Source organism: Cervus canadensis, chromosome 28, assembly GCF_019320065.1.
Source record: "Cervus canadensis isolate Bull #8, Minnesota chromosome 28, ASM1932006v1, whole genome shotgun sequence".
NCBI lineage: Eukaryota > Metazoa > Chordata > Mammalia > Artiodactyla > Cervidae > Cervus > Cervus canadensis.
This window is the reverse complement of record NC_057413.1, coordinates 23,248,390-23,276,351: the sequence shown is the minus strand read 5'-3', so window position 1 is coordinate 23,276,351 and position 27,962 is coordinate 23,248,390. Positions and strand designations below refer to the sequence as shown.

The 27,962-nt window shown below is 41.4% G+C and overlaps 4 protein-coding genes and 1 non-coding gene across 5 annotated transcripts; 3 read left to right on the top strand and 2 right to left on the bottom strand.

The window, feature by feature from the left end:
* The first annotated feature begins 330 nt into the window (after positions 1-330).
* LOC122429252 lies at positions 331-11,484 on the top strand. Its single transcript, XM_043449488.1, has 4 exons — positions 331-769; positions 5,860-5,921; positions 6,007-6,250; positions 10,811-11,484. Exons 1-4 carry the CDS (start codon positions 363-365, stop codon positions 11,286-11,288), a joined length of 1,191 nt encoding a protein of 396 aa, XP_043305423.1. The 5' UTR covers positions 331-362; the 3' UTR covers positions 11,289-11,484.
* LOC122429196 (histone H4) lies at positions 5,982-6,569 on the top strand. The gene has a single exon (XM_043449438.1). The coding sequence runs from the start codon at positions 5,988-5,990 to the stop codon at positions 6,297-6,299; it is 312 nt and encodes a 103-aa protein (XP_043305373.1). The 5' UTR covers positions 5,982-5,987; the 3' UTR covers positions 6,300-6,569.
* A 3,192-nt stretch (positions 11,485-14,676) lies between the features above and the next one.
* On the bottom strand, positions 14,677-18,279 carry LOC122429171 (histone H1.3). Its single transcript, XM_043449414.1, has 2 exons — positions 17,234-18,279; positions 14,677-16,566 (listed from the first exon to the last, which is right to left on the bottom strand). The coding sequence occupies exon 1, from the start codon at positions 18,213-18,215 to the stop codon at positions 17,556-17,558; it is 660 nt and encodes a 219-aa protein (XP_043305349.1). The 5' UTR covers positions 18,216-18,279; the 3' UTR covers positions 14,677-16,566; positions 17,234-17,555.
* A 4,736-nt stretch (positions 18,280-23,015) lies between these two features.
* On the top strand, positions 23,016-23,422 carry LOC122429193 (histone H4). The gene has a single exon (XM_043449435.1). The coding sequence runs from the start codon at positions 23,038-23,040 to the stop codon at positions 23,347-23,349; it is 312 nt and encodes a 103-aa protein (XP_043305370.1). The 5' UTR covers positions 23,016-23,037; the 3' UTR covers positions 23,350-23,422.
* A 1,674-nt stretch (positions 23,423-25,096) lies between these two features.
* TRNAI-AAU lies at positions 25,097-25,170 on the bottom strand. Its single transcript has one exon. It is a non-coding gene; the product is annotated as a tRNA-Ile (tRNA).
* Between the last annotated feature and the right edge of the window lie 2,792 nt (positions 25,171-27,962).

Below are 27,962 nucleotides of genomic sequence, written 5' to 3'. Positions count from 1 at the left end.
GCCAATGACATGTCAGGGCGGGCTTTTTAAATTTTGCGGATGACGAGATTAGAATTGTTTAGTCCGTTGGTTATTTCTCTGTTCCTAAAACGCAATGAATGAACTACATTAAAATCAGTACTAAATGAAACCTGTTATATTACTGCTATGCACTCATGTTATCCTGGACTATAGACTCCAGATCAAAATTCGATTATACATTTAATCTTTAAAGGAAATCCGATCATATTTCTCCGAAAGGCAAAGTAAGAACCAATTAGATCACAGCGCGGGACCCAGGAATCAATCTGACCGCTCCTATAAATAAGGTCCGAGGCAGCACTGGCAGCATAACCCTCTCCTGCCAGTTTTCTGTTAACCCCATGGCGCGCACTAAGCAGACGGCTCGCAAGTCCACCGGCGGCAAAGCGCCGCGCAAGCAGCTCGCCACCAAGGCAGCCCGCAAGAGCGCTCCGGCCACCGGCGGCGTGAAGAAGCCGCACCGCTACCGGCCCGGCACGGTGGCTCTGCGAGAGATCCGCCGCTACCAGAAGTCCACCGAGCTGCTGATCCGCAAGCTGCCGTTCCAGCGGCTGGTGCGCGAGATCGCGCAGGACTTCAAGACCGACCTGCGCTTCCAGAGCTCGGCCGTGATGGCGCTGCAGGAGGCGTGCGAGGCCTACCTTGTGGGGCTCTTCGAGGACACCAACCTGTGTGCCATCCACGCCAAGCGCGTCACTATCATGCCCAAGGACATTCAGCTCGCCCGCCGCATCCGCGGGGAGAGGGCGTAATCCAAGGCTACTGCTTTCTCTGTACTGAAAAAGGCTCTTTTCAGAGCCACCTACTTTGTCGATAAGAATTGTTGTGATGCTTTCCCTTATTTTACCTCCCTAGGCAGTTAGGAGAAGGCAATGGCACCCCACTCCAGTACTCTTGTCTGGAAAATCCCATGTGCGGCGGAGCCTGCTAGGCTGCAGTCCATGGGGTCGCTAAGAATCGGACATGACTGAGCGTCTTCACTTTCACCCATTGGAGAAGGAAATGGCAGCCCACAACAGTGTTCTTGCCGGGAGAATCCCAGGGATGGGGGAGCCTTGTGGGCTGCCGTCTATGGGGTCGCACAGAGTTGGACACGACTGAAGTGACTTAGCAGCAGCAGGCAGCTAATAAGCAATAATAGCAAGAAAAAGCCCTCTCTACTACTCTTCTTCTGCCTTAAGGCAAGATATAAATTCTGTCCTGGAGACGGCTGTAGACATGTCAGAGTAGAGAGGCTCCACAGAAATCTGCTAACAAACCTGGGTTAGTTTGCTCCCATATATTTACCTTCTCACAGTTTGCTGCCCTTAGAAGCCCCAAACTGCTTTTCTTTGCACTGTCACTTCTCTATAAATCTATTCTTTGATGAAGACGCTATGTAAGCTGAAGTTCTAACCCACCTCTTTAAATTGATTAGTTTTTCCTATGTCTCTTCCCCAAGGAAAAGACGTGCAAAAAGGCAAAATGATTGTCTGAGGAGACCTTACAAATAGCTGTGAGTAGAAGAGATGCAAAAGGCAAAGGAGAAAAGAAAAGATACACCGATTTGAATGCAGAGTTCCAAAGAATAGCAAGGAGTGATAAGAAAGCCTTCCTCAGCAATCAGTGAAAACAAACAGGAAAGCAGAATAGGAAAGACTAGAGATCTCTTCAAGAAAATTAGAGATACCAATGGAACATTTCATGAAAAGATGGGCACAATAAAGGACAGATATGGTATGGACTTAAAAGAAGCAGAAGATATTAAGAAGCGATGGCAAGAATACACAAAACTATACAAAAAGATCTTCATGACCCAGATAATCACAATGGAGTGATCACTCACCTAGAGCCAGACATCCTGGAATGAGAAGCCAAGTGGGCCTTAGGAAGCATCACTATGAACAAAACTACTGCAGGTGATGGAATTCCAGTTGAGCTATTTCAAATCCTAAAAAAGGATTCTGTGAAAGTGCTGCACTCTATGCCAGCAAATTTGGAAAACTCAGTAGTGGCCACAGGACTGGAAAAGGTCAATTTTCACTCCAATTCCAAAGAAAGGCAATGCCAAAGAATGTTCAAACTACTGCACAATTGCATTCATCTCACACGCTAGCAAAGCAATGCTCAAAAGTCTCCAAACCAGGCTTCAACCGTACAGGAACTGGGAACTTCCAGTTGTTAAAGCTGGATTTAGAAAAGGCAGAGAAACTGGAGATCAACTTGCCAACATCCGTTGGATCATCAAAAAAGCAAGAGAGTTCCAGAAAAACATCTACTTCTGCTTTATTGACTATGCCAAAGCCTTTGAGTGTATGGACCACAACAGACTGGAAAATTCTGAAAGAGTTGGAATACCATACCAACTGACTTGCCTCTTGAGAAATCTGTACACATCTCAGGAAGCAACAGTTAGAACTGGACGTGGAACAATGGACTGGTTCCAGATAGGGAAAGGAGTATGTCAAGACTGTATATTATCATGCTGTTTATTTAACTTATATGCAGAGTACATCATGAGAAATGCTGGACTGAATGAAGCACAAGCTGGAATCAGGATTGCTGGGAGAAATATCAATAACCTCAGATATGCAGATGACGCCAACCTTATATGGCAGAAAGTGAAGAAGAATTAAAGAACCTCTTGATGAAAGTGAAAGAGGGGAGTGAAAAAATTGGCTTGGAACTCAACATTTCAGAAAACTAAGATCATGGCATCTGGTCCCATCACTTCATGTCAAATAGATGGGGAAACAATGGAAACAGTGAAAGACTTTATTTTCTTGAGCTCCAAAATCACTGCAGATGGTGACTGCAGCCATGAAATTAAAAGATGTTTGCTCTGTGGAAGAAAAGTTATGACCAACAAATATGACAGCATATTAAAAAGCAGAGACATTGCTTTGCCAACAAAGGTACATCACTTAGTCAAAGCTATGGTTTTTCCAGTAGTCATGTATGGATGTGAGAGTTGGACTATAAAGAAAGCTGAGTGCTGAAGAATTGATGCTTTTGAACTGTAGTGTTGGAGAAGACTCTTGAGAGTCCCTTGGACTGCAAGGAGATCCAACCAGTCCATCCTAAAGGAAATCAGTCCTGAATATGCATTGGAAGGACTGATGTTGAAGGTGAAACTCCAATACTTTGGCCACCTAATGCATAGAACTGACTCATTTGAAAAGACCCTGATGCTGGGAATGATTGAAGGCGGGAGGAGAAGGGGACGACAGAGGATGAGATGGTTGGAAGGCATCACCGATTCAATGGACATAATTCTGGGTAAACTCCGGGCGTTGTTGATTGCCAGGGAGGACTATCATGCTACAGACCATGGGGTTGCGAAGAGTCGGACATGACTGAACAACTGAACTGAAGTGAACTGGGTCTCTTCCTCTATACGTATGAAATATACATTTAATTTATTTTTCCTTTGCTAATCCAAAATCAAGATGTATAGAGGAAATATTTACAACCTCCATTACCACTACTACCACCACCACCATCACAATTGGGTAAGAAGGGAAGAAGGTTGAATTAAAGTCAACAGAGCAATTTAGATCAAAAAGGTTTATTGAATTATATTATAACCTTTATCTTTTCTACTGGATAGAGATAATATTTCTCTGCAATGGGTAAAAATCTCCCACCTCCTTTTCCCTTTGCCTTCAGACTTTCCCAGCATCAGTGTTTTTTCCAATGAATCACCTCTTCTCAGCAAGTGGCCAATGTATTGTAGATTCAGCATGATACATAGTTAAACAGAAATACCTCCCTTTAGAAAAACTAAAAAACATATCTGCAGACTTTTTAGACTATATTTTCATATGACAACAAAAGGAAATTCAGTCCATTCTTTTACCTTAATTTGATATTTAGATATATCTTAACAGATTTCAGAGGTTTTTCTGTAGTGGCCAGAGGATTTTCTTGGTCCACAATGAACCCATGCTTGATGAAGAATCTGCTTTCCTGTCTGTAATTTCCACCATACTGTGTGCTGCTTATCAATGATGATTTGCCATGGCATTGAGAGACAAGTGTGTAATATCCCAGGCCTAAGGATGAAGATGACAGGAACATCACATCTCTTAGACTGTCTTTATTTCCAATGTCACAGTCTCCAATCACAAGCACATAATATCTCATTTTATTTTTTTTTAACAAAAAATCATGATCAACAAATAAAAATGAATTTGTGTCAAAGAGCTTCACTTTTCAATAAATGAACCAACAGGTAAAATGCTGTATTAAATTCAAAGAACCTTTAAGATATTAGAGTATTTATAGACAATGTAGAAAGAAATGTTACGATAAGATTATTAAAATTATTTTATTAATCCAAGAGGTTATAAATCTTTGGAGTTATATCTGTTTCACCTGACCAAAGTGATTTGCCTTTCTACCAAATAAGGGCTTTGCAAGTTAAGTAAATTCACTTAAATTAGTACTTAGAATCAATAGTAAATAGATGATCAAAGTACATTTTCACAGAATCCTTCAGTGGCCTTGTATATTGGACATCATGGACTCTCTTTTTTTCTTTGCTTCCAAGGCTCAATTTTTCACATATAGAGGCAGGAGATAGATGCCGCCAGGCTGAGCAGTTGAAGTTTGTTCCCTGTGGAATACAGGGAATATATATCCAAGACAAAGAGTAGAGTCGTAGCAAAAACAGAGAGGAGTTGAGCCCTGCCTAGATAAAAGATAAAGATACCACGTATTCCTCAACCTCCAGGTCAAGACCTTCCATCTACACAGGCTCAGAAAGGCGTGAAATGGGTGAAATGGGGAAGGGACACCCCATAGTAAGGGATGGAGTAAGTAATGGATACAGCTGGTTCAATTGAACAAACTATATATATATCTATATATATATATATAGATATCCATGGTGGTTGCAAAGAGCTGGACACAACTTAGCAACTAAACAAGAGTTTAGCACTGAATTCTTAAAACAAAAAGTTTGCACACATAGGGGTGTGGAAGTTATGTAAGCAACTAACATAGGCCCAGATTGCAAAATACCAGATTGAGAGATTTAAGAATATTGGGGAGCAGGACTTCCCCATCTTTCTAGTGGTTAGGACTTCACAGTTCCACTGCAGAAGAAATTGGTTCAATCCTTGTTGGAGAACTGGATCCCAAATGCTGTGAGGCAGCGGGCACAAAATTAAGATAAAGCAAAAGTGAAATACAAATTAAAAAATAATAATTATACTGGGGAGAAAGTCAGTCTCTGGAGCAAGAAGATGGAATTTCCTCGGGTAATTACAGTAGTACTCAAAAACAAAGATTTAACCAAAAATAACCTTTTGATTTTCCAAACACCTTTATGATATCAGAGTTAACATTCTCATCCTGCAAATGAAAAAAAAAAAAATTGAAAATGAGTAAACACCTGTCACAAACCTGATCCTAAACCTCCGAATGTGAAAAAGTAGCAAGTAATGAGGGCTCAGGCAATAAAATCATGCCTCCGAGTAACACACATCAGCGAGAAAACCTTGTTTCCCAACGGATATCAGCAATTTCCTTGCTCCCTAAGATCAGTTTATCACAATAATTATTTCACCTTCATTTACATTGTACAAAAATGCTTCCCAGAGACTCGTTTGCATTTCAGACATGCGATTAAAGAATGAAGCAATATGAAATCTCGGTCAATGACTTAGCTTAAATATTCAAAGTTGAAAATAGATGTTCCCTTAATAGGTACAGTCCCTTAATAAATAAAAGAATGTTTTAAACGCCCTTACACAGGACTCTTCCAATCTGAAATTCAGGGAATGAGCAAAGAAATTTTGTCTCCTCGACTCCGCCCCACAGACACTGAGGCGTTTGTGGGCTGGAATAAATTAGGTTACGAATGAGCCCCTCCCCCTTCCCCGCCTTTTACGGGGTTTTCAAAGAGGTCCGCGACCGTACTATAAATAAGAATTCGGCACATACCTATATTTGTATATAGCTTTCCTGATCTAGATTAAACAATGTCTGGACGGGGTAAAGGTGGAAAAGGCCTTGGGAAAGGAGGCGCGAAGCGTCACCGTAAGGTTCTGCGGGATAACATTCAAGGTATTACTAAGCCCGCCATCCGCCGCTTGGCTCGTCGCGGTGGGGTCAAGCGCATCTCTGGCCTTATTTACGAGGAAACTCGCGGGGTGCTGAAAGTGTTCTTGGAAAACGTGATACGGGACGCGGTCACCTACACCGAACACGCCAAGCGAAAGACGGTCACGGCCATGGACGTCGTGTACGCACTGAAGCGTCAGGGACGCACCCTTTACGGATTTGGCGGCTAAGCTGGAACCCAGAAGTTTTCTGTATCAGTCTACCAGGCCCTTTTCAGGGCCACCTATTTATTCACTTGAAAGAGCTCGTGGCATTAAACTGTGGTGTTTTTGTCTTTTCCTTTTTTCTTTGAGAGGAGATGGGTCTTAGGGAACTTGTGACCTCTGGGTGTAAGTAACTGCTTTAATATCTCATGTTTGTGTACTTGTGCATTGAATGCTTACCCTGTGTTGCAGTTAGTGCCACATAAAGACTTAAATTGGGGGGCTCTGTTACTAGGAATCCTTAGTCTGCAAAATTAATGAGTTTTTAAAATGAGATATTGACAATAAGCCGTGACATTGGTGAGCAAATGCAAGTGCTACTTTAATAGACTTCTTGCATCTCTAGAAAACCTGATAAACAGCTACTAGAAAGGAAATTCGACGAGGTACAATGAAAGACTGACCTAAAGAAAGTGAAGTCGCCCGTGAGGAGGCTTAGGTGGCACGAGGGCCATAAACTACTAGGTCAAGTTTTTTTTTAATCTACAGAGAATGTGGGATTTGTTTCCTACCTTGTCCAATCTACTCCCTGGTAGTCTATAATAAAGCAACATCTGATGAACTCTCCGGATCCTTTTCTCATGTGTACCGTCAGGAAGCTAGCTATAAATACATGGACATCTAGCCCTGTGCTGGGACTCAGCCACACCAGGGTTTTTCATATGTCAGCATTTGCAAAGAAAAGGGGAAAGAAGTCCCCAAAGTAATAACAAACTCATTTGTCTTGGCTTCAAGACAAAGTAATTGGCAAAGGCCTGTTTAAAAGGACTTCAAGGTGGATTTCCTACCTGCAGGCCATTTCAGTACTGTGGGCGCAGGTGTGAGGGGAAGAAGGAGGGGAAAGACAAGTGTTAGGTAACTGCTTTTTGGTCCTACTGAATCCTGTAATGGTCTCCCTAAGGTGGCCCACAATGATTTCTGGTCTTAATGTTCACCCTTGTGTGATCAAGTCCCTGGACTGTGGATGTGACCTGTGACCTCTTTACCCATCAAGGCGTGTGACCATAGGTGACAGGATGTAAAAAATTTGTGATTATAACTAGGTTATCAATAAAATCGTAACATCTTCCAATCTCTTGTATGCTAGTTCGGTTTTTTAATATAAATTTTATTTATTTTTGGCTGCGATGGGTCTTCATTCCTGCTCGCAGGCGCTCTCTAGTTGTGCATGGGCTTATTGTGATGGTGTCTCTTGTTGCAGAGCACGGGCCCTAGGGTGCCCGGGCTTCAGTAGCTCTGGCTCAAGGGCTCAATATTAGTTGCCCTGTGGCTTGTGGAATCTTGGACTAGGAATCAAACACCTATCCCCTAATTTGGGAGGCAGATTCTTAACCACCGGCCCACCAGGGAAGTCCTGCATTCTGGTTTTCACAAACCAAGCATCCTTGTCAGATCCAAATGACAAGAAACTCAGAGGGCTCTTTGGGAACTGAGGGAAGACTAGCAGCCTATAAGGGCTTCAACCCAACAATCAAGAAGAAAATAAGATTCTCAGTCCTAAAACTACAACCAACCAACCACTAAGGGAATTTGGAAGTATATATTTCCCCCAATCAAGAAAGAGACCACAACCTTGCATAGCACCTCAACAGCATCCTCATAGAGGACCCAGATAAAACATGCCCAGACTCACAGAATCTGTGTGATAATACATGTGTGAAGCTACTAACTTCAAGGCAATCTGTTATCCATCAGTAAAAACAGCCAGCTCATTTGGAATCACCTAAGATTCTAAAGATTCTACCCATGTCATCTAAAATAACAGGTATATTTAATTGAAACTACAATCGTTATCTAAGGGGAAAACAAAAGTTAAAAACAAAAACATTAATGCAAATATTGTTTCACAATTAGATGAACCTCCATATTCCACAGGAACACACAATACACTGTGGCATGTACATTTGTAGTGCCTAGCTGATGTACCAAATAGCAAGTCTGTAAGGCATGAAAAGTATTGAAAACAATTTATCAATGTTATTTTACTTTCAGGGATACAGAAACTATCAAATTTTCAGGAAAACTATACATTTCTTTCCATATCCTCTGTCCTCCCTGCACTTCTACATCTTATTTCTGTTTCTTTTGATTGATTTTTCTTTTCCTCACCTTCGTAAATGAATACAAAACCTACCGCTGACTGAAAGTAGGGAATATAAAAATTAAAAATGGCTCAAAATGAGGGTTTCATACCCAGTTTCAGCACAATGTAGGATTAATTATATCAATAATAGACTCAAGGAAAATAAAGTGAAATTTTTAAACTTTTAATGCAAATTTCAACAATCACCTTTGAAATAGTCTACCCTACTGGTCGAGATTAAACTCTTTGAGATTCCACTAAATACCCTAGGCCTATACACTGTATAAATGACATTTTGGGCCTCTTTGTACAAACACATTCTCATGACTAATATTTGTGAAACACATGAGATTATTTGAAACAAGGACTCCAAACACAAGTGCCATCATTAAACAATTTTAAGTCCACACGTACTCACCGGAAAAATTTTAACTCTAAACAATGAATGCATATAAGAACAATTTAAAAGATTTTAAGGAACAAAAACACAAAAACCAGAATAGTAGGATACTATTACCTAATACTTATTACACTACACAATTATTTCAAATTCTTTGTTGCACTGAAGAACAAAAATTTAACCTCTCCTATTGTATTATGGTTTCCTGCGTTTTAAAGAATGACTGTTTAAAAAAAAAAGTTGCAAAAAGCTGAAAAATCTTGATATTATAGCTCTCAATACACAAAAATGAGTAGCTCTATAAAGAGACATTGAGGAATGCTAGAGATAGAGAAAAATTTTACTTGGAGCTGGTGTAATTTGGTGATAGCCTTGGTGCCCTTGGACACTCAGTCCTTGGCCACTTCCAAGTACAAGAGCAGGCACATGGCCCTTTGGATCACCCTGAATGTGATGGTTCAGCACTTTGTGATGGTCAAGCAAGCACTTATGTGCCAGGCACGACATCTCACCCCCAGTATCTACATGTTGACGTTGACAAACAAGTTCTTGATGCCCAAGTCCTTGGACAAGATGCCAGTGTCCAGGAGAACCTACTTAAACATTTTATAGACAGATCTATACAGAACAGCTCTCCTTAAGCCCAGTTTTCTATTTCCTGCCATCTTCCTTCTGGACCTTTGTCACCACCTTCCTTTTTGGACCCCTTTTTTGAGGCTGCGGGCTTCTCTGGTAGCTAAGACAATAATTGGCCTGCAATGCAGGAGGCGCGGGTTCGATTCCTGGATCAGGAAGATCCCCTGGCGGAGGAAATGGCAACCCACTCCAGTTTCCTTGCGTGGAGAATCCCATGGACAGAGGAGCCCGGTAGGCTACATTCCATGGGGGTCGCAAACAGTCGGACACGACTGAGTGACTAATATAGTTTGAGGCTGGAGTGTATTTACCTATCTCTGGCGTGGAAAACAAAGCAAGAAAAATGAGGAAACAAACCCGAGGAGAACAAGATATCACAAGTATTAAATCACGGATACAAACAAAGACTCACAAATCTAATCTTCAATTGGACATAAACTGACCAATAGATAAATAGTATGTAAATTAAGATTCAAAAACTGCTTTCTTTATTGGCTCAAAAAGAAAGGCGTTCATGTATTCCTATAGGTTGATTTAGAACACTGTTACGTGACATAAATCATTCAATTAAAAATCGATAAAGCTTTTTAATTACAGGAAAGTCTTCGCGTTGAGATGTGAAAAGTAGGTAAAGAAATCCTGTTATCTAGCCGAGTCAAGTCTTCATAAAAGCACTGTGAGTTTGTCTCCGACACCTTGAGACTCTCGGAAAGAGTCCCGAGATTCTAGCCAATTGCGGCGTTCGAAAGGCTCTCGATCGCCATTTTTTAAACTTCCGCATTGCCAACCTTTTGTTGACGGATATCGCCATTAACCCCAGATTGACATTTTAAGTGCGTCAAAACCATAGAACAGAGCCAAATTACCACTTTTGAGTCAAACAGGAAAATAAAGATCTAGAGATTCCAGAATATTGGGATTTTGCTGCGTGTACCCTTAATAATACAATATTCTTCACATCTTAACAATATGTACTAAAAACCATGTTACAGAGAATGAGACATTAACTGTAGATGTGCAAAAGGACTCGAGATGCTTAGACGGTGAATTCTTAAACAGGGGACAATTATCGGGACTAGAATCCTGATGAAAAAGAGTTAACTATGCAGAAGATGAAAGGTGTACGAATTCTAACTAAGTGATTAATGTGCTTGTGGATCACACTTGACAGTGTAGTATCAATAAAGCAACTCGGAAAATGCTTTTTTTTTTTTTCTTAAGGGGGAAGATGGCTGCTGATTAAAATGAACCAATCAGAAATTTGCACCGGATGGATGAACCAATGTTAAATAGCTCGAAGCACTTCCGGAATTAAGCAGCTCGTGACTAACAGGAATTGCCCACAATCCAATCAGAGTGATTCTGGTCCTTTATAAATACAGGAGCACCCCCTCCTAGTTTAATCCCATTGTCTTTCACGCTAGCTATGGCGCGGACTAAGCAGACGGCTCGCAAGTCCACCGGCGGCAAAGCGCCGCGCAAACAGCTCGCTACGAAGGCCGCCCGTAAGAGCGCGCCGGCCACCGGCGGCGTGAAGAAGCCGCACCGCTATCGGCCTGGCACCGTGGCTCTGCGCGAAATCCGCCGCTACCAGAAGTCTACGGAGCTGCTGATCCGCAAGCTGCCGTTCCAGCGGCTGGTGCGCGAGATCGCGCAGGACTTCAAGACCGACCTGCGCTTCCAGAGCTCGGCCGTGATGGCGCTGCAGGAGGCGTGCGAGGCCTACCTGGTGGGGCTCTTCGAGGACACCAACCTGTGTGCCATCCACGCCAAGCGCGTCACCATCATGCCCAAGGACATCCAGCTCGCCCGCCGCATCCGGGGAGAGAGAGCATAAATTGGCTTAATTGTCGAGTGATAACAACTTAAACCCAAAGGCTCTTTTCAGAGCCAACCACTTAGTCTATGAAAGGTGCTGTAATACGTTAGTAGAACACAAGTTCGGCAGAGTCTGAAGAAACCTATGTATGCAGCTGCTTAGGAAGCCCTACGTTCTTTGTAAGTTTTCAATATAGCAACTACCTCCGCGACTTAAAACACCTCCATTTTGCTTTATTTTATGTAGGTTCTGCGCACTTCAGCGTGGTACACGGATTTCCTGTTTTACCTTGAATCACAAGGGAAAAACAAGAACCGGGTGGTAAGTGTAACAGAAACGAGTCTAAAAAACTGCTCAGGCCAAATTAGCCATGGTAATAAATAGAAGTTTATACATGAGATAATTGTTCTTGGAGTTCTGTCAGGTATTGAGACTTGGATGCTGAGAAGTGGAAGGCCTTGACCCTTGTAAGGAAAGTATATTCATTATTCCAACAATGAAGTAAGATTTTTAATGCCAAATAAAAGCATTCCATATTAGAAGTTTATTTCCCATGTTCTGTACTTTGAGATTATAGCGCAGTGAATTTTTTGTCTGCTTCTGTCTCATCAGATGATGGATGTCAAGAGATGAGGCCCACGAAGGCACGAAAAGTATCTAGTTAAATTAAATCCACCAGAACATCTAAGAACAGTTCTTTGTATTAAATTCTCAAGAAATTTAGTGAAATTACAATTTAAAATAAAAATTGCTGGACAAACAGGAATTGCCATTCAATGTATTGCTGATTACAGGAGTAAAAGATTGATAGAGCTCATGTTAGTTTAATATTAAATAGTTTTATCACATAAAAATAATATAAATTGACAGTTGCATTATTGAGTTGGCCAGAAGTCATGTATTCGTCTGTGAAAGCTCCATAATATAAGGTAAACTCAATAGTTATCTCCTAATATCTATTATTATTATTCTGTTATGCTTTAAAAATGAGACTGAAACTAAAAAAGTTTTAGGTAAAAAGGAGTAGAACCAAAAACATTTCCCCTTTAGCACTACTATAGTTAACAACAGTATTAGTGTGATCCTCATTAGTTACCCCTGAGGCTTAATTCCTAAGATAAACTGTCATAGGAAAACTGACATGTTTATCAAAACGTTTTCATATATGTTAAAGGAAATGGGTAGATTTTGAAAATGTACAGGGTCACATAAAACTATTCAATTATACTACAATTATTACAGCCAGTTGCACAGAAATAGAATTGATGAACAGTTATAAAAATAAAACACTAAGACAGTTTTTAGCCTTTCTGCTCATTATCTAAACAATGATGTTGCTAGCTGACACACACACAACTTTTTTTTTATTTTAAATACATTGAAAAGCTAGTGCTTAATGAGACCTTGTTTAATGAATTTTGATTTTATTGGGAAAATGTCACAAATATAAATCACGTGACATTTTATAGGTACCTGTTGGAACATTAACTTGTATAACCATTTCAAGCTTACCTGGTTGCCTATAACTACATGTAAACTAAACACAAGTAAATAATCTCTGAATAATCAGTATCTTTGTTTTATGGAAATGATAGCTAAAAAATAAAGATGATTCAGAAATACCATTTCACCCTTTCCCCATTTCCTGCCTACCACATATGCACACAGGTAAATTTTGATATTGTACATTTGAAAACTTACTGCAAATGTATTATATTTAAGGAGTTTTTTGATTATTTGCTCTTTTGTTTTCATTTAGGGATTTCTTTCTTTTCAGAAGCCCCAACACCTTGGATGGCAGTAAGGGAGGTAATACAGTGCCTAAATTAAGCCACTGGGAGGACAGTGATAGAAGGGGCTGAGATTTATTACTCTTAGCCTCATACAGTAAATGAAATCACTGAATCTGATTATCTGGAGATAATCCCACCATCTGACAGGATTTTAAAGATTGGTCAATTAAAAACACACCTAGACTATTGGGAAAAACAAGACAAAGACAACTAATGACCTAGGGTTTAGTTTAATGAGAAAAGATGCATTATAAATATTCCCTTGATAATGGTACTGAAATATTAATGTCATCAAAGCACATTAGCAGGGAAACTAGATTTTTTAAATTATTTTTAAATAATTTTAATTTTTTAATATTTAATTTTAATATTTTTAAATAATTTTAATCATGGAGATGGAACCTGAGATGAAATTGTAAAGATTATTACAGGTAGAAAGGAGAGAATTACAGATGAATAAAATCGTCAAAACAAAAAAAGCAACAACAACAGGCTATGAAGTTCCCACTTGAACCAAAGGCTAATAGGGAGCAAGTAATAATTTTTATAAGACAGATGATCAGAATTGAGGAATTAGGTGCTGGAGAAACTAATTAAGAAGAACCAGTTAGGAACAACTTGGTTACAATACTAATTAGAAAGCAATGGAATCATTCCAGGTGTAAGAGGACAAAGAGAGAATGTGAGAGGGTAGAAAACGTCAGATTTCATCGGCTTCCCTCATAGCTCATTCGGTAAAGAATCTGCCTGCAATGCAGGAGACATGGGTTCGATTCCTGGGTCGGGAAGATCCCCTGGAGAAGGAAATGGCAACCCACTCCAGTATTTGTGCATTAAGAATCCCATGGACAGAGAAGCCTGGTGGACCCCACTCCATGGGGTTGCAAGAGTCGGACACGACGGAGTGACTTTCACTACTACTATTATATAAACATCTACCTGCTTTAGTGACCCAGTGACATGAGTAATCAAGGCCTCCACGTGTGTACATGAACTCAGTCTACCTCCTGCAGTTATAAGGAGTCAGGTAATTACTAGGTAGAAGTAAAAAAATAGTAACTTCAGGCTGGCTTGAAAGATTATTAATACATTTGGCTTAGATTTATACCATATGCCTAAGTACCCTCCTGCGTTTAAGAAAATATGAACATGCCCTTCACAGCTTCCAAGCTAAGAAACCTTTTTTTTTCCTTTTACTATATTTTGCAGACAACTACACATACTGGCTCCTGTCCGATATTTGTCATCTTTAAATGTCGATCTGTTGAGTTTTCCTAAACCTGGATATTGCCACTGTACCTGATAGACCATGTTTGTTCACCAAAAGAGCATCAGAACTCCAAGGATGAATGTTTCAGAATGCTCTCCCAGGGATGTGGCTTTGGGACAGGAATAAGCTTTCTGATTTTTCATCTTCTTGGTGCAGAATATGAAGCCATCTTTGTCTTCTTTACCTATTTCCAAGTTGTTCGTTTTAAGCTGCTTTAAGTGCAACAACACTTGGGAAGCTGGAGTAAGACTTAAACAAGTTCTGATTTCCTTGGAAATTAGAAACTATCCAAGGGAAAGGAATATGAATATTAATTTACAGAAACCAGACTAAAACTAGAAGAGCATTGAGTGAATGATGTTTAATTGCTTCTGGTACATTCCAAAGGGATTCTGAATTGGATAGCTCACAAAGGGTCTAAACCAGAAATACATGGAAGTTATGTCTTTCTGGATGGGCATCAAAATGAAATAGACAACTCATTTTCCAGTAGGCATAACAGATGGGGAGCAGTGCACAGAAAATGACACTAGGAAGAAAGAAACTGTGAGACTCAGGTGCACTATTTATTGACAAGACGATGCTGGGCATTTCATCTTTCTAAGGCACAATTTTCATAACTGTAAAACACACAGCATTGGGAATTCCCTTGTAGTCCAGTGGTTGGGACTTGGTGCTTTCACAGCAAAGGCTGGGTTCAATCCCTGGTTGGGGAACTAAGATCCCAAAAGACACCCAGTACACACTAATAATAATAATATAAAACAAGGACTTTAGCTATACCTACTGCAAGAGCTTTATAGTGAGGTACACATCAGAGAGCTTTGTAAAATGTAATTAACTACAGATACTGTATAGTACCACTCTTATTGAATGTCACATTCCCACATAATTCTTATTCCTCATCATTCTTCATCAACACCCAAACTCATTCTGGTACTAAAGACCTCACAGGTCTCTTTCCTCTTAACTTTCCCCCTTCGTGCAATCTATTCAAAAAGACTCGAGTAACCATATCACATATTCCCATTTATCCAAATAGCCTTTTCAACCAAACCACTCTCCTAAGAGGCAGGATTTTTGGCTCTTTCTATAAAGAATAAAGTATGGAATGCAACTGCAATGGATGAAAAATAAAATCTCATTTAGAAAAGCTAGAAAGATAATCACGGGCTACATACATTTTTTTTCTTTAAAATTGAAAAACTAAAATTGAATAAACTATTAACCAGTAAGCGGTGTGTGTGTAGTGTATGTGTGTGTGTGTTTGGGGGTGGGGGGTATGCTATAAGCAAATAAATAAGATGAAGCCTTTCAACCACTGACAGTTTGCTCAGGGACTCATGACTTGTATGGTAGACTCTATGGACACCCTGGGGAAACCTATAAACACCTTTTCAATATCATCTTTTAGGATACCAATACAGGATAGGAAAGGCATATTAAAATGTAATTTTAAAATGTATTTAAGTACATATAATGTGCCTCATTAGTCATATCAAATAACAAGGAGCAACAGGTGGAATAACAAATGTCAGTTTCAAGGACTCAGAATGACGTCAACTTTATTTCAAGATATCTTCATCAAAGTGACATAAAAACATCTGTGACAGCCACTGTTGAAAAATTCAATAAGGTCTGCAAAGTCCATTGTAACTGCCTGTGCTTCCAGACATACTAAAAGGAAATGCTTAACAGCATTTAGTTTGCTATAAGATGTAATTTTTCCCCATCCATGTTTACAACCCCCTAATGGTCTACAAAACTGACATTTTTCTCAAGATTCATCAGTAAATCAGTGGCATTCCCCTGAAATTAAAAACAGGATAAAGTGGAAATAACGAAACATCCATCTTCCTAGAACCATTTATTTTGCCCTGGTTGCTGCGGCTCGAGGAGCTCTCTAAGCATTCTCCTTGCGATTCCCAAAGCTTAATTACTTCTCTCTCCCTATTTATTACTTATCCCCCAAAAGATATGAGACTGCCAACCATGGCTCCCTGGGACCTATCAACATTTTAGCGGGAAAGAATTTGATAAATGGGTAAATTATAAACTGCCAGGAGTGGCTTTTACACTTTTTTTTTTTTTTACTATACCTTAATGTTCGGGTTGCCTCCTCCGGTGGCTCAGCTGTAAAAAATCCGCCTACAATGCAGGAGATACAGGTTCGATCCCTGGGTCGGTAAGATCCCCTGGAGAGCGAAATGGCAATCCACTCCAGGATCCTCGCCTGGAAAATCCCAAGGACAGAGGAGCCTAGTGGGCTACAGTCCATGGGGTCGCAAAAAAGTCAGACGACTGAGCAGTTCACACTGTCAGCATAGTAGAAACAATTACGCAGATTCAGGCAGAATATCAGTAGTATCAAAGTCCCCTGGAATAGGACTGCATTCATGAAGGAGGGGAAAAAAAATGCAAGCTTTTTAACTGCTTCCAAGTAAACACAAGTCCTTATATCTCAATCTTTAATTGACGCAGTATTTTTTTCCTGGAGACCAAGCAAATAAACCCAGGAGTGCGTCCTGATTGGCTAATTCTCCTTAGACTCTACAAACCAATGGGAAAGAAAACCTTACAAACATCCAGACTGTAATAACCCGTTCTTCAGGTTGCACTTTTCCCCTAACAAATATGGAGGAAAACGGGGCGGAAGAGCGCGAGCAAAGGCCGAAAACCAGCTCCTCGAGGATCCCAGAGGCCGCGTGCATCGTCTGCTCCCAAAGGGTAACTACTCCGTCCGGGTCGGGGCCGGGGTCCCGATATACCAGACCGCGGTGCTGGAGTACAAGGCAGGAATACCGGAGCTGGCGGAGAACGGGGCCCACCACAAGGCATACACTACCTACCCCACCCCCAAAGCTTAAAACCTTCATCGAGGGACTTAGGGGTCGCGTTACCATCACACAGTGCAGTGTCCTGCTCAACATCCCTGCTAAGGCCCAGGGCCGTCACAAGTGGCGCTTTTCAGAAGCACTGCGCTCGCCCAAGAGGACGGTGACCACCATCACGGTGCAGATCCTGTGGTGCGCGCGCACCCGGACGCACACGCAGCTGGCCAATCACAGTAGAGCGGCAAATTTAAAAAAAGAATTACCTTTATTACAAAATTCGTTGGCAAACCTAGGGATATATGTCCGGTTAAGCTCTTTCACCTGAAATTAGTGGGTGGCTCTGAAAAGAGCCTTTGAGATTTTCAAAGCAGGAGGTGCCACTTAAGATTTACTTCTTCTTGGAAACCGCCTTCTTGGCCTTTGTAGCCTTGGGTTTGGCAGCTTTAGGTTTAGCTGCTTTAGGCTTGGAGGCTTTGGCCTTGGCCGGACTCTTAGTCGGCTTCTTCGGTTTGGCTGCCTTCGCCTTCTTCGGGCTCTTGGTTACTTTCTTGGCTCCTGCCGCTGGCTTCTTGGCTTTCTTAGGGGTCTTCTTGGCAGCTTTCTTTGGAGTGGCCGCACCGGTGGCTTTCTTGGGTTTCTTAGCCGCCCCGGCAGCCTTCTTGGGCTTGGCCGCGCCCGCCTTCTTCGCCTTGGGCTTGGCCTCCCCGGTGGCCGCCTTCTTGTTGAGCTTGAAAGAGCCGGAAGCCCCAGTGCCCTTGGTCTGCACCAGGGTGCCCTTGCTCACCAGGCTCTTGAGACCCAGCTTAATGCGGCTGTTGTTCTTCTCCACATCGTAGCCGGCGGCAGCCAGTGCCTTCTTGAGCGCAGCCAGAGACACGCCGCTGCGCTCCTTGGAGGCGGCGACAGCCTTGGTGATGAGCTCGGACACCGGGGGCCCGGACGCCTTACGTTTTCCAGCGGCCGCGCCAGATTTCTTTGCCTTCTTCTTAACAGGTGTTTTCTCTGCAGGTGCGGGAGCAGCAGGAGCAACCGGAGCCGTCTCCGACATGCTTCTGTTTAGCCAGGAAAGACAAAAAACTAAGCGTAAACTGTCAGAACGGCGTGTCCCGGGCGCCGCCGGCTGGGGGTTTATATAGAGAGTTGCTGAGTGATGATTGGTTGCCTGCTCTGTGCGCCGCGCGGCTAGGGAGGACTCCTCGGCTCTGCCGAGTGGCTGTGTTTTTTGCCCCTCAAAAAAGAAGAAAAATATAAGAAATCTGGGCACGAAATAATTAGGCATGTGGGGGAAACTGATCCGAGACTCTTCAGGCTTCATTCCAGCCTTATTTGCTATACCTAGTTTCAAAACCGGCTCCCTGAAACTTTCCTGATTCCCCCAACTCTCTTGGAAACTTCGGTCAAATTGAGACAACTTTCAGATTTTCCTTAAAATTACTAGTTCTCTCTGTTTCCTTTGCAAATCTTTCTTCCAGGGCATTGTCATACACATTGTTTTCTTTTCAACCCTACATAAATAACCTCATTTTTACTGAAATATACAAGGAAAATCGGTTTTTTCGCGGGAGCAATAGCACAGCTCTCCTGCAACTTGTTTGCACTAAGCACTGGGAATTGGCACTGGGGTAGAAAATTCTACGTACAAGATGGATAACTATTTTAGCAAAAATAGACTTTTTACAAAAGTTTATGAGTGCGAGACTATAAACTGGGTTTGATTGCAGTGTTTCGTGATTTAAACGGGTTTTTTGGAAGGATGAGGTGTGGGGCTGCTCCGTTTGTTTTTCTAGATAAATAGCCCCAAACAGAGTCTTTAAGACCTTCTTTCAAACTTAGTGTAACAGATTTTTTAGACCCAAAATGGGCATTAGAAATCCCTCATGCCATCCTCAATGATGAAAAGTGAAATCATGAAGATCTAGAATGGCAGTCTATAACAATTAACCAACTCTAAGATCAAAAGACAGACACCTGGGTTAATATTGTAAATTGCTTAATGACAATCTATCCCTTTGCCTTTTTTCTCCAATATTTAGCATACAATTGTGTACATATTTCCTGTATTCCAAAGTGATACTTAAAATACATATTTGATTTAACTGTTTTCAACATTGCAAATAGGCACACAGGGATTAGAAGAAAAAATTCTCCTTTAAATCACTTCCTGAGTCTTCATAACTTTCCTTGAATTTTTACCAGCAAAATACAAAGCTGACTGTCACAACCTAAATTAATTGGTTGAATATGTTCACCTGAGGAGCTGAAGTAACATTTCATTGCAAATATGGCTAATTTACTCCATCTCTTTGTAACATGCAAAACTAATGGAATTGCATAAATATGGGATTATTAAGCACAAAATTAGCATCTATCAAATAATCAAATACTGAAACTAAGCCTCATGTTTGTCAAAGTAAATAAACAGGAAAGATATTTTGGTGTTGTGATTTCTTTTCTAGTAAATATCCCTGATTTCAAAAATCTAGTTATTCTGGCCTACGTTCAATAGTAACTTGAGAATTTTCTCATATAACTCCAAGACAGGATAATCAGTTTTAAAGATGTCATCTCTTCCTACTTAACTAATTACAGAGAAATCACTTGGTTTGTTTTTCAATAGTCATTGTGGACTGGCACTGTCTAAAACTAAATCTCTGGGACTTGAGACCATGTTATATACCAAATAGAAATACAGTGTATAAAGAGGGACGCTTATAATTTTGTCCAAAGAACATTCCAGTTTTCCCAGGACAGGTATTTTATGAGTGTCTGGAAAAAAGGGCTACTTGTCATCCTCAATGATACCACTGTCAATAGCAACAGTAACAGTAATATAGGCCCCTTTCCTTTTCAAACACATTATATAGGCCCTATTCCTTTTCAGGCCAGAGCCTAATACTATCAGTCCTCAAGATACAAGTAAAATTCAGATGTTTAAAACTTTACTATTTTGATAATCATTGTAGTCATAATATCAGTTGTTGGATACTTGTTGAATTTGTTCCCTAAGTTATATGTACTCAGTTTAAGACAGGTGAAAAGTTCTTCCTACAGCAGATGTCATAATTTCTTTTTTATGCAACCACTGTTGGTTCCATTGCTATTTAGGTACCAAATAAGTGAGAAGACATTGGGCTCAGGGCCATTCCCTTCATTGTTTATAGGTCTCTGCCTTTCCTAAAGGACAATAATTGAGACATGATTTCACCTGAAAAGTTCTTCCCCAGATGTTTATAGAATGATGGAGCTGTGCTGCATATAGATACTGTTATTGCTTGAGACCCAAGTACTTACACTCTAACTATAGTGTGGCCAAGGTTCTTGAAAGCAGGATCATCCCCATGGGACTGTAATTTGAAAACTTTCTCCTATTACTTATAGCCCACACACAAAAAAAACTTGTGTTTATTACTTTTCAATCCTAAATCTACATAGATACTAAAACCGTGAATTTTTCTGCTAGACTAAGAATTCAACTATTTTTACAGATGTAAAAAATAAATAAGAAAAACTAAAGTGAGACAACTAATGGACATCTCACAACTTCATCTCCTCTCAATTTTGGTGTCAACACCCCACTCAACCATAGCCAGTGACTGTAAAAGATATAGGTAGTATGGACCAGGGCAAGCCATGGGGGCTGTATGTAAGCATTCTAAAATTCATTAACTTTCAAAAATTTAAGGAAAAAAGTGACTGTGTTTACCAAATATCAAAAAGGCCAAAATTAAAATAAGGGCTATATAACAAATAGAGCATTGTGTTATATAATCATGTGTTCAGAAAGGTAATGAGAAATCACATCCATTTTAATTTTCTGTCAGATGATCTCACCTGAGGACATGCTCCTGCTTGAAAATCCCCTCTAAGCATAAATATATATTATTAATTTAATTTCCTAAAACATCACTACGCTCAAATTTCCAATTTCCTTCTTTAAATGTCCTTCTATCTGTAATATCTGGTACATCTAGAAGTTAACTAATTTCTGTTATACTTCAAAAATACGCCAATCCTCAGTTCCAGCATCAAGTCTCATTCTCATATATCTACGACACTCCATTTCTCAGACTGAGCTAGAAGTTCTCCAGAAGAAATTTTCTATCAAATTACAGCCTAAAACAACCTACTACAATGATAGAAGTGTTTGTATCTGCACAACCACTACACTTACCTGTGGTTATTTGGCACCGATTAAACAGTAGTTAGTGACTGAAGAAATTGTTTCTTTAATTTGATTTCATTGTCACTAATTTAAATTTAAATGAGTACATGTGGCTAGTGGCTAATGTGGGAAAGCACAGCTCTAAAACAACTCTCTCAAACCGGCCAAGTGGTTTGAGCAAACTACCCACTTGGAGATATTGTTTAAAATGCTGTATCACTTCAGTAGACTTGGGGTTGATCCTGAAATTCTCTAAGTCTAAGCTTCTGAGCCGGCCTACTCAACCGATCATGTCTGACTCTTTGTGACATCATGGACTGCAGCCCGCCAGGGTCCTCTGTCTGTGGGATTTCCCAAGGCAAGAATACTGCAGTGGGTTGCCATTTCCTACTCCAACAGATCTTCCTGACTCAGGATCAAATTTGTATCTCCTGCGACTACTGCACTCTTTGTACACGGGCATTTAGAATATAATAGACCCTGAATTGTTGAATGGATGAATCAATGATTCTTGTTTAGTGCCCTTCTCAAAAAGGAGAGCATGGGAGAACAAATTGTCTAAATCCACAGGTAAGCACACCTGAAATAAATCTCAAAAGTTTGTAACTCAGGAAATAATAATCCTCTAACTGGCTATATGGTAAACACCAGCAAAGGGAGTTTGTTCTTAATGACCTCGACCTCTGTAGTTACATAAAAGGCATTCAATGTGACTTTGTGGAATGTGAGTAAATGTTGGCATCTGCCTAGTAAACTTATCAATCCTATCATCGGTGTGTAGAACTTCAGTTATCCTTTTAACATGAACAACATTTCAGTCAATAATTTTTAAAATGCAATTAATTTGCAAAGTTCTATTCCGTGGCAACCCACTGCAGTATTCTTGCCAGGGAAATCCCATGGAGAGGAGCCTGGAGGGCTACAATCCATGGGTTCGAAAGACTTGGATGTGACTTAGTCACTAACTCACCACAATTCATCATGCTGTATCTGCAATACTTCACTGACATAGATTCATGGTAGATGGCAAGGACATTAGACCCCAGAATCAGAAAGCATCAGTTCTAACCCCAACAATGCTACTTATTAGAACAGAATTAGGTCTTCAAGCCTGGGATTCTTCATGTTCACAATGTAAATAGTGCTTTTCCAGCATAGAGTGGATATTCAACTAACTTTATCTCCCCGTCCTGAAGTTCCCGCTTTATCAAGAATGTTGAAACGATGTATATCTAAAGCTTTACCAAACGGAAACGTTGACGATCAGCCAAATTTTAGAAGTATTGCTAGGGTTTGTAAGAAATACATTTTTAAAAGAATCTTCCCATTTACAATTAGTTTTACTCTGCTTTCTCTCCCTTTTATAGACAGATGTGGCAGAACAGCCTCCTTCTATTAAATAACAAAAATGGTGAGGAAACTTGTACAATATTAATTGAGAAAGCCCACAGGGACATGTCTAGAGACCACAAAACCAGCAACTCTGGACCCCAACCAGGAAACAGGACGGTCAGACACCCTACAGCATCTCCACGCCCCCTTCCCTTCTTGGCAGTAGCAAACACCCAGTAAGGTAGGGAAGAGGCGGGGGCAGAAGTCTAGTTCCCGCCCTCGCTGTTTCAGTTTCCTAAAAGGTCCGCAAAACTGCTATATAGAGGGCTGCAGCTGGCGCTCGAGTATTGGCACAAGCTGCTAGTTGCTTTTCATCATGTCTGGTAGAGGTAAAGGAGGAAAGGGGCTCGGAAAAGGAGGCGCTAAACGCCATCGTAAGGTTCTGCGGGATAATATCCAGGGTATTACGAAACCGGCTATTCGCCGTTTGGCTCGTCGGGGGGGTGTGAAGCGCATTTCTGGGCTCATCTACGAGGAGACCCGCGGGGTGCTGAAGGTCTTTCTGGAGAACGTGATCCGAGACGCGGTCACCTACACCGAGCACGCTAAGCGCAAGACTGTCACCGCCATGGATGTGGTCTACGCGCTCAAGCGTCAGGGACGCACCCTCTACGGCTTCGGCGGCTAAGTTGCCTTGTAGTCACGAAGCTTCTGCTTGTTCCAAAACGGCCCTTTTCAGGGCCACCCACTTGGTCATAAGAAGGGCTGTTGCATACAAGCAAATAAACCAGAGGTATTATGCTTGGTGTTCCGGGGCAGAAAAATCGCGGGTTGACTGCAAGCTAGTCGTTGTGTTTTTTTTTTTTCCCTTAAGTTTGAAGTCTCAAGATGGTGGCTCTCAGACATGTTAATAGAACAAGGCCGAAGAAAACCTCGGGCAGTGGGACTGCTGGGTTTTTGTGAGGTTTTTTATAATTTCTTCAATCGGAGTGGATTGTATTTGGAAGTTAGTTGAATTCATCTCATTCCACAAAGGTTAAAATGAACTTTCCTAGAATGTTCCACGGACCCAGCTCCTAGTGTCCTGTAGAGGGCACCTGAGACAGCCTCCCTCCTACAGAAAACGTTCAGTTCTGTTCAGTTCAGTTGCTCAGTCGTGTCCGACTCTGCGACCCGTGAATCGCAGCTCGCCAGGCCTCCCTGTCCATCTCCAACTCCTGGAGTTCACTCAAACTCATGTCCATCGAGTCGGTGATGCCATGCAGCCATCTCATCCTCTGTAGTCCCCTCCTCCTGCCTCCGATCCCTCCCAACATCAGGGTCTTTCCTAATGAGTCAACGCTTCGCAGGAGGTGGCCAAAGTATTAGAGTTTCAGCTTCAGCATCAGTCCTTCCAATGAACACACAGGACTGATCTCAGGAACCTTACAGATAGCTATAGACAGATGAATCCATAGCTAATAAACACGGGTGGGAGGAACAATTAAAATTTAACCTTACCCAGTGCAGTCTTGAAGGACCCTTTGGAAATGTAACATGACTAAGAGGTCATCAGTCATCTTAATACTTTATTTCCAAAATATTGATAATGTGCCTTAAATTCCTGTGTTAGGTCAACCTATGGCCTTCCCACCTCATCTGACTGTATCCTTACCGCTCCATTTTCCCACTAGGCAGAAGAGACTGTCTTCAGACCGTCTCCCTTCCACCTGCGTTCTAAATCTTTCACTCCCTGAGGACTTGTATTTGTGTCAGTGGAAACACTGGTGTGGGTGAACACATCCAGGGACAGTTTCACTCTGTGCCTGTTTTCTTAAGATAGATGTTAATGGAGCCTACTTCCACTATCAATAACTTATTTGGTTTGGCAACGAATTACTTGGTCATCCTTATTTAACAATAGTGATGTCCCAGCTTAATTTTTTTTTTTAATATTACTCTTCATACTAACTCCTTTCTGTGTATGTTTCAGTGTCTGTCACTTACTAAATCCTTCCCATTTATGAAATCTCCAAGCCTTGGATAACCTGGAGACGCTGTCTGCATATCTTTTCATGATTATATATGGTGGCTCCTCTAGCCCGTGGGATTTTCCAGGCAAGAAGCAAGAATACTGGAGGGAGTTGCCATTTCCTTCTCTAGGGGATCTTCCGGACCCAAGGATCGAACTGGGGTCGCCTTGGCAGGCAGTTTGTTTTACCACTGAGCCACGTGGGAAGCCCAAGGGAGGAGGGGGCGCCAAAGGATGAGCTAGTTAAATAGCATTCTCCAGGACACAGTGGTGGTCAAAGAAGCCTGGAGTTCTACCGTCCTAGAGATAGCAAAGAGTAGGACACTATAGCAACGGGACTCTACCCGCTATGCCCAGGTCTGTGTAGGTTAAGAGGCAAATTTCCACAGAAAAGAGTTGTCGGCCTCCTGGAAACCAGAGAAAGTGGCCCGTACGGGGATCAAACCCGCGACCTTGGCGTTATTAGCACCACGCTCTAACCAACTGAGCTAACCGGCCCTGTTTTTCAGAGGGGAAAAATAGCCTTCCCATAGTTCCCAGAGACCTTCGAATGGGGGAATCTAAAACTTCATTTGTAATGTTGCTACATGAGACTTTGTTTATTACTCCTGATTTCATAACGTTCTCACAGTGTTTTGTTGTACCTTTCTTTCTCACCAAGATCCTATGTTCTCCGTGATGTTTCTCAGTTTGCTTCTTTGGCTCCTATTCCTGGTTTGTGATTCGTCCCAAACAACAAACTTGCTCTCCATTATCAATTTGTAGACCCCACTTGAGCCATCTCTTCCAGAATGTGCCATAAATGGTAAGACAGCGAAAAAAAAAAAAAAAAATGGTAAGACACATGGCACCCAAAAAGGAATTGAATATCAACTATAACGGAGACTATGCCACCCCAAAATATGCCACTATGGCATAAAAACTATTTTCAGCCAAGGAACTTGAAGAACAACTGAAGTAAGAATGGGGCTCTGACTTCCCTTTTTCTTCCCCAAAGCAGATAATTATCCCATATGAAAGGTGCCATCCCTTTACCAGGAAAAAATAAACAATCTTGTCACCAAAAATGGGGAGTCCAGGATAAGAGAAATCTGTACAAACAGACCTTGTTAAAATAATCCTTATCTTCCTTTAGTCTCCTCATGTATGTTAGTTGCTATTTCACAATTACTACTCTTTGCACAAACTAAACACTTAGGCCTAACTGCTTTTTAGATCATTATTTTCCTGTTAAGACTCCCATATACATATAATAAGATTAAATAAAATGTGCATTCTTTTCTCCTATTAATCTGTCTTAGGTCAACTAAATTCTCAAGCCTGGCTAGAAACCCTAAAAGGGTAGAGGAAAGTTTCACTCCTCCTACACAGCTTTCCAATCCCTATAGTGGCCTGAGAGGTCTCTCTACCTGCATTATTCCCAATCTATGGTCACTTCCTCCCACAGCAGATTGCATTATTCCCTATAGGAAGAGAGATTCCAAGTCCAGAGAGCCTAACTTTTATTCCAGGCCTGATTGTGCCACCAAGAGGAGCAGAGATCTTGCCTCTCTCTCTCCCCACCGCCACCACCACCCCCACTCCCTTCCTCCTCCACCTCCTCCTCCTGCTTTCATTCTTCCTCTTCTTCTCCTTCCTATTCTTCTTCTTCTTCACTTTTTGTCAGAAATTGTAAAGAGTCTGAGATCTTACCCTACTTAGGAGATAATAAGATAACTTGTAACTTTTCCATGACTGCTGGTAGTAGACACAACACCTAGATCAGAGACCAGAGGTTTTATTATTCACAGCACAGCAGCATCAAGGTTGCATTGGTTCGCCCACCAGGTCCCACAGGGGTGACCTGGAGGGGCCCAGGTGGATGCTGCATGCACAGTGTGTTTGCATCACAGCCACAGGACAGCTGGGGGGTCAGGTGGCTTAAAGTGAGTGTGGCAAGCAAACCTGCTGTTTGTCTGGGGGCAACCACTACCCTATTCTTTAAGGTCCCTCAACCCTGATGAGTAGCATTCTTGACACACCCAGTAAGAACAGGCAGGAACTCTCAAGGCAGATTGCCTCTTCCAATGCTGTGTTCAAAAACCTAACATTGAATATGTTCAAGCAGGGACACTGATGGTGAGAGCTTTTATTGTTAGAGCCATTTGCAGGCAAAGTAGCTATGAGGGTGTGAGAAAGAAGGTCATTTGGGAGATGGGCCCAGAAGGAGTAGCAAGTGTTAGGCTGAGGAAAGAGCAGGGAGTGGAGAGGAGGCAGGAGATTCACTGTTATTGAAGTGTTCAGTTCTGCAAAGGATACTAAGTATATATTGGACTCAGAGACTATAGATAAATGTGTTCTAAACACAGAGGATGGGATTCAAGGACAAAACAGGCACCACACACTCATGAGGCACATAAAGAACTCAGCGTCTATGAGGCATCTCATATTTAAGAAACCTTAAGTCGGCCAACCACTTGTCCCCTATCCATGGATGGCATGCAGATAAAACCCATTGGTGAGTGACAACTATAGACCAAGCAAAAATACCCACGTGATCAGACCCAGCTACCTTGGACCTGCTCACTCCTCTTGTTCAACTTAACTCTGATCCTCAGAAGCCCATCATCACACGGGAAGGCTAATGAGGCAGAGAGCAAAAGATGTATGAACATTGTGCTAGGACAAGATTCATCTAGCAGGACCTCCCACCTATCTCTTATCCTGAGGATGGTGTGCAACCCCATCTCTTTCCCTGTGCTTTTTGCAACATTGATTCCAAATTCTAAAACATTTTAATGACCTCTGGGAGAGTTGTGTGGTGCACTTGAAGTTGAAACTGCCAGCATAAAATTGCCATTTTGGCATGACTTGAGCTAAGAGCACTTGAAAAACAGGTGCAAAAAGGCACTCTTACCTTCACTTTTGCCCTCAACACAGAATCAAACTCCAATGTACCAGAGAAAAATAGCATTATGACCAAAGATATACTTTAAGCAGAGAAATCTACATTGTGAAATTAACCCTTCTTTTTCTACCATTACCAAACCCAAAATTTCTTTACTGTCTTTTTCATTAGTGTAATTTAATACAGAAATAACATAACAGCTACCATCTAACGGTGTTTGAAAGAGCCCAACTTTTTCTACTCAAAGAACCCTTGAACCTTGACTTACCAGTTGGGGGACCGTTACTTAGTCACTAGACACCTATTGGTCCCCGGGTGAACAATTCCTGGAAAATACAGTAGGAATTAAAGTAGTAGTACCAAACACTAAAGGCCAAAAGTATTATTTATGTATAATTTAGCA

Excerpts from the sequence above, each read along its gene's own strand:
- LOC122429252 (XM_043449488.1), top strand. The coding sequence starts at position 363 with ATGGCGCGCACTAAGCAGACGGCTCGCAAGTCCACCGGCGGCAAAGCG. Across the intron at positions 770-5,859 it reads CGCATCCGCGGGGAGAGGGC|GTTACGAATGAGCCCCTCCC; the intron begins GTAATCCAAGGC and ends GGAATAAATTAG. Across the intron at positions 5,922-6,006 it reads TTTCAAAGAGGTCCGCGACC|GTGGAAAAGGCCTTGGGAAA; the intron begins GTACTATAAATA and ends GACGGGGTAAAG.
- LOC122429196 (XM_043449438.1), top strand. The coding sequence starts at position 5,988 with ATGTCTGGACGGGGTAAAGGTGGAAAAGGCCTTGGGAAAGGAGGCGCG.
- LOC122429171 (XM_043449414.1), bottom strand. The coding sequence starts at position 18,215 with ATGTCGGAGACGGCTCCGGTTGCTCCTGCTGCTCCCGCACCTGCAGAG.
- LOC122429193 (XM_043449435.1), top strand. The coding sequence starts at position 23,038 with ATGTCTGGTAGAGGTAAAGGAGGAAAGGGGCTCGGAAAAGGAGGCGCT.